This window comes from Chenopodium quinoa, unplaced genomic scaffold (genome assembly GCF_001683475.1).
Source record: "Chenopodium quinoa cultivar QQ74 unplaced genomic scaffold, ASM168347v1, whole genome shotgun sequence".
Lineage (NCBI taxonomy): Eukaryota > Viridiplantae > Streptophyta > Magnoliopsida > Caryophyllales > Amaranthaceae > Chenopodium > Chenopodium quinoa.
In genome coordinates, this window is record NW_018742733.1 from 4605746 (window position 1) to 4616287 (window position 10542).

Here is a 10542-nt window from a genome sequence, read left to right on the forward strand (position 1 = left end):
TTTAAATACTTGCTCCACTTTCCTTTTTCGGCCGTTTTTAAATACTTGCTCTATTTCCTTATTTGGAAAGTTTTTTACGATATTTAACTTATTTCTCTCACCCATCACATATTTTCTATCCTCCAATCATCTCCATTACTTTGCTTTTTACAGTTTTATATTCTTCCACTTACCCCACTACCTCCATATATTATTATTTAAAAACGGAGGGAGTGGACATATGTTTTTTTTTTTTTTTTTTTTTTTTTTGACAGGATAATATATGTGATTACACATAATAACTACGGAGTAATATATACGCTATATATATACTTCATAATACAATAATACAAATTGGCAGATATGCTATAATAATGATCTAATTAACAAGCTAAGGCAATTCTAATAATCAAGTTTATACTCTAGTTTTCCCTAAACAAGGTGCTTAATATGCTCATATTCATACCTAAACAAGAGCACTTTAATTGATTTATAGCGATAGATACTTTATTTAATTTTAATGATTATATTGTCAACTAAATAAATGGTCTAGATTTAATAACAAATATCAAATGCTCAATTAAGAGATTACAATGCTTAAAAAATTTGCAATAGCCATTCCAAAAGTACACATACGGAGTATAATTTAATAGTTAGTACTCCGTACATCAATTACCATTTACCAATATTATTTTTACTTTTGTACTCGTTCAAAGGAAGAAAAAGAACCCTCACTTTGGCCTTTTGTATGGAATATCATTTTTCTATCGCCTCTAATTATTCTTATAAAAAATTTAACACTGATTCAGAACTATCTACTCAAGTACATTTTTATCTTTTTTATATTATTGCGTGCGTGAGAGATTTTATGATTTAATATATACTGCGAATAAAATAAATAAATAAATAAAAAATTAAACCATTTTTTATTTTATTTATTTATTTATTTTATTTTTTGTTTTTGGTGTGGTTAGAAAGGAGATGTGGCGAAGAGGGTGTGATGAAAGAGGATGGAGACATGCAAACCATAAACATTCCTGGCAGCAACTACAAACACAAACACAAACACAAACACAATCACAGACATATTAATGCTATTTCAATTTTTTTTTTAATTAAAGTAAAATAAAAAAATAAAGTACAACAACCAATACAGTGGGATTATATTCTAAATGGTGGGCCAAAAGAATCTGGGCCGATATCCTTATTGCTTAACTGGTCAAAATATCTGGGCCCAATTATTCCAACATTTTTTTTTAATTTTTATTTTTTTTAAAAAAAAAAAAAGAAAAGAGCGCGTTGGACAAAATCAACGACCTTTGAATTGTTAAGGCGCCGAAATACGTTAAGACAGTTGCAACTTCTCAACAGCATTGTCAAATCATTTGGGTAATTTTCATTGGCCCATTGATTATTTTTTTTAAAAAATTATCAATACCACTAAAAAACTACAATTTGTTACCTGAAATATTAAATTGATAAAATATTCACTTAACAAATTATAACGATTTATATAAGGAATTTGAGTTAAGAAAAATAGGTTTATTTGATCAAGTTGAATGAAATAATTTGGTTGAGATTCTAACGAGGTTTTGGCCATAAATATGATAGGTCCTACCTTACATCAACATCTATATCACTTTCAAATCAATATTGAGGTGGATATCATTATCACTAATAAATTGGATCGATAAATTCATGCTTTTAGTTTTCTACTCCACATGTACACCCATCGTATCCCCTATTGGCAGATGAGCTGCCTTCCAATTCCTAATCGAGACACGTTCACCTTTAGAAACCCGATCATCGACTAGCTAAATCCATACCCATCATGGATAGTAAAGGGTGTAGAGAAAGGAATACTTGAGTACTCTTACAAAAATGGTGATAGTAATGTAACAATATCTTCATTTTTTTTTTCACAATTTGTCTACTCACAACACTATGAAGATAACCCTAATAAAATCATACACCACAAACTAGTTAAAAAATGGATCAAAAAATAACTCACATTGTATCAAGTATCAACCCTCATGGGTTCCAATACAAATAAATAGTGGGACCAATTACCAAAGAAAACACATAGACAGAACAAGTATGGGTATGACTAATGGTAAAGTTAGAACTATTAGAAAAGAAAATGTCCCCAATTTTTATTTTTTCCATTTTTTACTCATAGTGGAGCTTTTGCCTTTTCTGTTCATTACAAAAATGGACCACAAACCTCATCCATTATAATCTCAATAAAATCTCCTTTCCCATGAACATAATTTTTTTTAGGGGGTGGTATGCAGCCAATCTAGGTTGGGAAGATAAGGTAAACACAATGACCACACGTAAGAATATGCTTCGACAGCGTTGGATCGTTTCAGATAGACACATCAAGATATTGATCCCTTTACGGAAAATAATCTATCTGTTTGTCTACACTAATTTAGGGTAGGATCAAGAGGATTTCGAGGCACAACCAAAGCTCAAAAAGAGGTAGAAAATACTCAATATAACAACGAATAAATATTCACAATGGGGTTGAAAATCTATATGCAAATATAAATCTAAATAGATGACATTTTTTCAAACAGCTGTTTAGTCTTCATATTTATTGGTTTTCCATGAAATAAAAAAGGAGACGAGAAAAAGGAAATCAGTGATTTTTTTTTTCCGACACGATTTATTTGAGATTACTTATATACTATCTTGGTAAATTGGTAGCAATGAATACTGCCTTGAAAATATACGGAGTAATTACCTAAAACAGAATTAAAGTGTTCTAGGGTATTTTAGTGCTGCACAGTTTGCAGTCAAATTGTTAGAAAAGCAAGTGGAAAAAAGGTAATTTAAAGAATCAAATAAAGTTTTTAACAAAAATGGATACATGCAAGTTGCTATATGAGGAAAAAGCTTTTCCTGTTCAACTGCAAAAAGAAGTAAATAAGGAAAATGAAAAATGGAAAAAAAAAAAGGAAATCTAAACATAAAATTTCACAGCTAAAATTTTCAAACTGCTTCAAAAACATACATCTTCAACACAAATGAATTTTGAGTATCCAGTAAACTTATTTAAAGGGAATCCGAGATGGATATCCCGCTATTGTTTCACACTATAAATCAAAGAAAGCCTCACAGCATACAATCTGAGGACAAAATAACAAAGTAAAATATACGTAATGAGTACATGAAATTCGACTAGCTAGTCGTTACAGCTTGTTAAAAGAGGGAAAAAAAGAACAAAAACACTGATCTATATCTGATATACTATCACTCGCTCTCTCAGTTTAGTGCACTGATAACTATCTCAAATGAACGTTTTGAGTATATCCCGCAATCTGATTTTACAGCTCAACCAAATACCAAGAACCTAATTTCAAAGGAAGAAAAAGAAAAAAAAGTTCAAGTTTTAAGCCTTATCTGGAAAAAAACCTTCTTAACTGCCCTTAACTGAATTTGTATAAGAGACGAAATCCCTGTTATTATCGTGTGCTGAATTTCCTTATATGCTGAGACATATGAACGAGGGAATAACTCACAATCTTATCACTTGTTTAGCTGGACTTCCTGGATATTCCTAGCAATTACCATCTGCTGTCCAAATCACAGTTTTCTACGCAGCAATTCCTGAGGGAAGTTGAAGAAAAAGAAAATTATTAAATTTAAGTTTACTATAGATAATGCAATTCTAAATATAGCCAAAAAAAAAAAAAAAAAAAAAATCAACTTGGCATACATTTGAGCAACTGTTCAAAACATAAATATAAAACCCAATTAATCGCAAATACGGAATAGTAAAACAAAATGATTTTTAAATACTGGCACATGTAGAGAGCCAATTCTTCTAGCATTGATGAAGCTGAAGGATTTTACAGAATTCTATCATATCTATCACCTAGACGAAAATCAGAACTTTCAAGCACAAACTTCTAGTCCAGAGACTAACATTCATTCATGAATTTAAAGGCAGAGGACTCGAATACTTGAATAGTAGCAAGAGTGACTATTCCTATGTTAAACACAATTCTGTAAGCCTCCCTCAGACCAGAAAAGGAAGAGTTGTAGTTGATGTGGATCAAAACAATGCTACCTTATGCCATCGAAACCAAAATGTCATAGAGATGGCACGGCCAATCCCTGACAGGACAATTCTATGACAATAAGTTTCCTCCAGTATCAGGGTGACATTCCTAACCCAGGAGAGTAAGGGACTGACCCGTATAAACCAAACCTTTTGGGTATGCCTAACCTGCCTGATGTTGAAACTGGTGTTCACTCCAATCACATGACTTAAAAATTATTTCGGCTTCATGCTGCTATCTTACACTGAAGCTAGGAAAATAAAAGAGGACTAAATATATATTCTAGTCTTTCCAGTCAGCCCTAACAAGGAAAGCAATAATATTAAGTAGACTAAGTATCTATCGGTGGATATGGAAATCAATTATACTGTTGAGGCTGAGGACTTCAAAAACCTAGTAATATAATCCAACACATTCTAAAGTAATGCATCACTTCTAAATTCAAAGTGATGCTATCTTTCACTGAAGCTAAAAAATTCTATAAGAAACTTAAGTTCACAGCAAAAGATAAAGAAGAAAATACTCTTGGACATAGCAAGACAGAAATAGGGAAGAAAAACTACTCTTATTCTACCCTAATTTTCTTTTTGTTCAATGGATAAAAGAAAATGAGCATGAAGTTTGTTTAGATGACACTGCAACTCAGGTTTGACCTGAAAGGAGCACAAACTAGGTCAAGTTTTGTGTTTTGACTGATGAGTGAAGGTCAGTTTTATGTGTTAAAATGTTTTGGATATTTTCCAACAAGGGTACACCAAAATCAAAAGGCATGGGAGTCGGGCTTTAAGACACACAGATAACTATGATCCGGAATAATCATACTTGGCCATTTGATATTAATATCCTACAATCCCCTAAATTTCTAGCATCTTTACAGGCAACTTACAAAAGTTCAACCTAGATCTAAGCTAGCACATGAATATTCATAATTCAACTCTCTTTGGTAAAATCATAAATTGCAAAGTTTATGGAAAGGAAGGGAAATTAAAGAAGTTTACCTCTACTTGCTTGTCTACTTGACGCACACTATAGTTTCCAATTAGACCCTCAGAAGTTCTTGATGCAATATCTGCGCTGCCTAAACCAAAGCCGAATGTACCAGATCCATCAAGCTCAGGAGAAGTAGCACGCCATGTTGAATCACCATACCCTGACGTACCACGATATAGGTCACCATATGATGTATCAAAACCACCTGTTGATGCTGCAAATGTAGATGGGGAGCAACATCAGTGTTATGAGTTCTTCCATAGCCTCCACCGCTCAACCCATAACTTTCACCAAAACCATACCCGAGATTCCCACTGCTATATCCAGAACCATTACCCCCACCTTGGGATGTTGTAGGAGATGTACCCCAATTGGCTCCATTGTTACCAAACGAGACCCCAAAATTTCCACTACCAGATCCCAGAAAGCACCAGGACTGGGGGATTTGTAGGATTGTTAAAAGATCCATTTCCCCAGACATTTCTTGCTGTTGAATTTGCCAACGAATCACCCCTTGTATTACCAACATTATATCCGATTGGAGTGTTGTACCTGTTTGAGTTGCCACTATAATAAGGTCCCAAAACACGACCATAACCCTGGTTGTTGCTGAAATTAGAATTGGCACTGTAGTTAGCACTTAACCCTGGCTCCATATTCATATTCATATTCATACCCATTCCATATCCAGGATTACCAAATGGTGGAAGCCCAGTTCGACCAGTAACAAGCGGATTAAGTCTACCATATCCAGCAATAGAGTTAAGATTGTAGCCTTGAGCATAGTTGTTAATGAAGTTGCTAGCCCTACTCATGCCATAATTATATCCTACTACAGGGCTGCGACTAGGGCCTGGAGACATCTCTTTAGGTACAGCTCGCTTAACCTCAACCATTTTTCCATTAAGTTCATGGAAAGTTCTATGCAACACCCTATCAACAGCATCTTCTGAATCGTAAGTAATGAACCCAAACCCTCTTGGCCTTTGGGTGTTGTGATCATACATTACCACAACATCTGTAATAATACCGAATTGATCAAAGTACTTCTTGAAGTCACTCTCGGTAACTGTTGATGCTAAACCTCCTACAAATATCTTTTTGGTACGTCCAGGACCGGGAGATCCTTGGATCATTATTATTTCTACTCAGAAATTTGCTGATCATCCCTTGGGACTGCTTTCTTTGCTTCAACCTAAGCCAAAAAGGTCAAAGAGAAACAATTTTCATCAAAAATCATGTCAAAGTCAATTTAAACATCTAGTAGCATGTCTGTACATTACTCATTTCAAGCTACACAAGTCGCAAACTGACTGATCAAACATGTCAATGCAACTTAGCGAGGCTATAGCAAGCACTAATGAACTAATGTACACAGCATAATTATTCGACATAAGAGCTAATGCACAATCTGAAATTACGTTATCAAGGTATGCAGAACATCAACAATCACAATCAATCTACTCACTGTTCGGCCATCGATCATGTGCTTGTCCATCACAACTCTCTCAGCAACAGCAGGATCAGCAAAGACAATAAAAACCGAAGCCACGGGCACGGCCTGTAATTCGATCCCTCATGATCACAGCTTCCACTACTTCTCCATATTGCCCAAAATACTCCTTAAGCCTACTCTCATCCGTGTCCCATGAGATCCCACCAATGAAAAGCTTACCAGATCTGATTCCATTTTTTTCCTTCTTATTTTTCTGCAATTCAATTTCAATAACATCATCATAAACCTCATAAAGGGTTTTCATTTATTCCCATCATTACCATAAACTCTAAAATGCAATAAAATTAAGCAATCATAATGCAAACATCAAAATTCAACCTAAAAATAAAAATTATACAGCTAAATTGACTATTAATAGATCAAAATCATCAAATTTCAAATGCCCAACTCAGCAAACGACCAATTCAATGAAATTAAAGGCAAAAAAACAAACTAAATCGACATAAAAACCAAAATTAAATTTAAAAATTTACCTCTTTTTTTTATATGAAATGAGCAGAACCCAGTATAGAATTCTGATCAATGAAAAAGGGGGATATTGCCAATTTAATCCAGGGACATCGGATCGTGTACAAATCAATCTAGGATTCCTGAATCAATGGGAAAATAAATAGAAAATCAATAAACAAAGAAAAAACCCAGAATTAATTATGAGAAAAATGGGAAATGAGAGAATTAGAGAGAGAAACACCGATTGAAAGGAAACCCAGATGCGAAAACTAAGAAAGAAGAAGAGGAATGATAAGGAAGAAGGAGAAGAGAGGATGAGGTCATCCTCTACAAGGCTCTTTCTTTCTCTCTTTTCTCTTCCCCTTTTTCTATATTTCTTTGGTTTATTCCACCCCTTTTTTATTATTTTTTTTTCAAATATTGGATTGGTAAAAATAAATAAAATTATAGAAAATTGAAATTTAGATCCTACAACCCGACCCATACAGATTTACCATTCAAAATAAAAGAACACATGAAATACTTGTAGGTTATAAAATATTTAGATCCTCGCAACAATAATTGAGAAGGGACATGAACTTAACCATCCATAACTGATCCTAAATTTGAATTAGATCAAAGGGGTAAATTAGGTGGAACACAAAGAAAAAAAATATATTATAAAAATATGCTTCGAAAATATTTTTTTCACTTTTTGTTTTGTTTTATGTTTATCAATGTATAAATCATGAATTTCTTAGGGCTTGTTTGGCATTGTTTTTTGTTTTCAGTTTTCAGTTTTTTTTAAACCAAAAATTGGAAACAAGAAAAAAAAGGTATTTTCACTTTTCTATTGTCAGTTTTCAAAATTAGCATGATTTTAATAAGTTTGACTAATTTTTTATTCATTATATGACATATATCATACACTTTTAAGATACAAAAAACTGAAAACCGCAATTTGTTGGTAATAAAATTATGAAAAATTACGGAGTGATATTTTAAGAGTATATATTGAATTAAGCTAATAGGGTTAGTTCCACATGATTTTACATGTATATTTTTTAAAATTTTACAAGTGTATTTTATAGTTTAAGGATACATGAATTAATACGAGTACTCTATCTGTATACAAATTCAAATTGTACACATTTAATAACGGAGGTATCAAATATTCATTCATAGAAGAACATATCATGAAATAACCTAGAATTGTACTTTATATAATTATAAAAATACTTTGTATATTAATAATATATATATAAGCAACTTATTGGTCTAGAACTCTAGCCTTACAATTTATAAGGGTGTTATTGAAAAAAAGAACATAAACTATATAAATAGTTTATTTTAAGGGTCAAGCAATCTCAAATTATCGTAGTGTGCAAGAGAATATTTGGAAGGGTCGTGCTAATGCGCTATAGTACTGCAGTAGTTGCAAAAAAATATTGTATGGAAATTACATTATTTTTTTAAAAAAATTAGAAGTATCTTCAGATGATTAAATTAAACAAGTATATCACGTAATAACGACAATATAACTCCATTACAAAATGTTTTATAAATAACATAAAATTGCGTTTACGTATGTAACTTACAATAAGTATTTTTTTTCATCTAACTAGATTTATAATAATATGGTTACAATAAAACAGTTTAAATTACATAACATTTAGGCTGATGTCAAATTTCTTTAATTTGAACCAATCATGCACAATGGTAGTTTATTAGAACAAAATAATTAATATGCAAAATGATTTCGAATACAATTATGTCTAATTATGGTCATTAGAAGTATTTTTTAGGCAATTTTGGATCAAGTAATTAGATATGAATTACTTCAAGATCAACTTATAGATTTATGTCATTAAGAGTGCTATGTAAGTAAGGAAACTTCAAGGGTAATCCAGCCCAAGTCTTTAAGATAAGCTGGGCGGGTGAAAGGGGATAAGAGAATCTTAACCCTAAAAAAATTGCAACGGATAGAAATCAAATTTTTTACCTCGATGACAACGTCATATGTTATATCTATATCAATTAATCACCTAAATTACTTGATTTACATTCCACTTAGCTCAAGCCAGTCTAAGGGTTTGTTCTGATTTACTGAACTGAAATAACTGATTGGAGCTGAATTGAACTTAATAGAGATGAAATGAATTGTTTATGAGAAAACGAAATTAGGAGCTGAATTGAACTGAACTGATCTAAAATACAGAATTTAAGCCGAAGAAAACAGGCCCTAAGTGGTTGGCTGAATACCTTCCCTTTCCTCTTCTTCCTATAATTCTATCTCTTTTGCTTCTTTTCTTTTTTTCTCTTTTGCATGGAAATAGTTGGAATTGTTATAGAGTTAGTTTTTTTTTAGGTTAATTTTACGATAATTCTTATTGCGTTTTTTCTATATTCGCATTATATTATATACCAAGTGAAAAGTACTTTTTGCAAATGTTGTACATTACGGATTAGTAAATTTAGGACAATGGCTTCAATTTATGTGAATTTTTTTTTCGGGTGAGTGTAATTTTTCTGACCTTATACCAAGACTATACTTTTCTGGTTTTATAGTTGTGTGACTTTTAATAATATAAATCATGGAAAAAGCTTTATCACACAACAAAAACGTCTGTTTCCTAAGCAGAAGGTCGTAGGTTCGACCCTACCTGACGCGAACAATTATTTGCTTTTTTTTTTTTTTTTTTTTTTTTTTTCCATTGTTACTCTTCTAAAGAATACTGCAGATCAGTTGCATTTTTACTGTTTTAATTCTGTCTACTTTAATTGCACACGGGTTTTAACAACAAGAGATCGATAGATCGAAATGAAATTTATTTTACAACTTCACAAAAGGAATACGTTTCAGTTTCAAATAAAAAAAGGAGTGAAGAATTACAAAGTTTTTATTAGTAGTACGATGTACTCACTACATACATGCTAAATGTTCATAAGCGACTTCAAAAACATAATTACTCGTCACTCCCCCTAAGCGCCAACCTTTGAAACATTCTGCAGCTAATAATGATAATAATAATTCTAAATGAAGCTACATAACTTCTTCCATTGCTCCAAGTCTTATGGAATATTTTGCACTCTTATAAACTATATACACCTCAAAAAAAACCTTCAAGTTAATTATAATCTGTTCATAAACACCTTCGATTAATGCAAAAACGTCAACCAGCCTATAAGGAATGATATCAACTGCATCAGTCGATGATTAAGACCACATCTTGTTTGGTTGATAAGATGTTTGTGAATGTTGTTGAAAAGTTTGTTGTGCAGTGATCCTTTGCGAAATTCTTCTTGGAACTTGTTCTACTCCTTGTTCTGGTGTGGGTATGTCCTCTTCAAGTTTGTTACAAAACGTATCAAAATGCTCAGGACGGAACCACTCAGATGTCAGCTGCACCATAAACAAAAGAAATGGGAGACGGTGTCAATTGCCATGTTATTACAATCAAGGATGGATCTTTTGCTTTAGTTTGTGTCTCATTTTATGTCCCATTGTCAACTTTAACCAACATTTTAATATGATCTTAACCCATAAATGGAATCTGA

General features: G+C 32.3%; 1 protein-coding gene and 1 long non-coding RNA gene across 2 annotated transcripts; both read right to left on the minus strand.

Annotated features, from left to right (window-relative positions):
• Positions 1 to 2982: 2982 nt before the first annotated feature.
• On the minus strand, positions 2983 to 5075 carry LOC110723976. Its single transcript, XR_002511798.1, has 3 exons — positions 5048 to 5075; positions 3507 to 3594; positions 2983 to 3337 (listed from the first exon to the last, which is right to left on the minus strand). It is a non-coding gene; the product is annotated as an uncharacterized LOC110723976 (long non-coding RNA).
• A 52-nt stretch (positions 5076 to 5127) lies between these two features.
• Positions 5128 to 6175, minus strand: LOC110723674 (heterogeneous nuclear ribonucleoprotein 1-like). Its single transcript, XM_021903017.1, has 2 exons — positions 5567 to 6175; positions 5128 to 5475 (listed from the first exon to the last, which is right to left on the minus strand). Exons 1-2 carry the CDS (start codon positions 6173 to 6175, stop codon positions 5128 to 5130), a joined length of 957 nt encoding a protein of 318 aa, XP_021758709.1.
• Positions 6176 to 10542: the final 4367 nt, after the last annotated feature.

Coding starts and splice junctions, on each gene's coding strand:
- LOC110723674 (XM_021903017.1), bottom strand. CDS start 6,175: ATGATCCAAGGATCTCCCGGTCCTGGACGTACCAAAAAGATATTTGTA. Junction 5,476..5,566: donor ACACTCCAATCGGATATAAT/GTTGGTAATACA, acceptor CAAATCCCCCAG/TCCTGGTGCTTTCTGGGATC.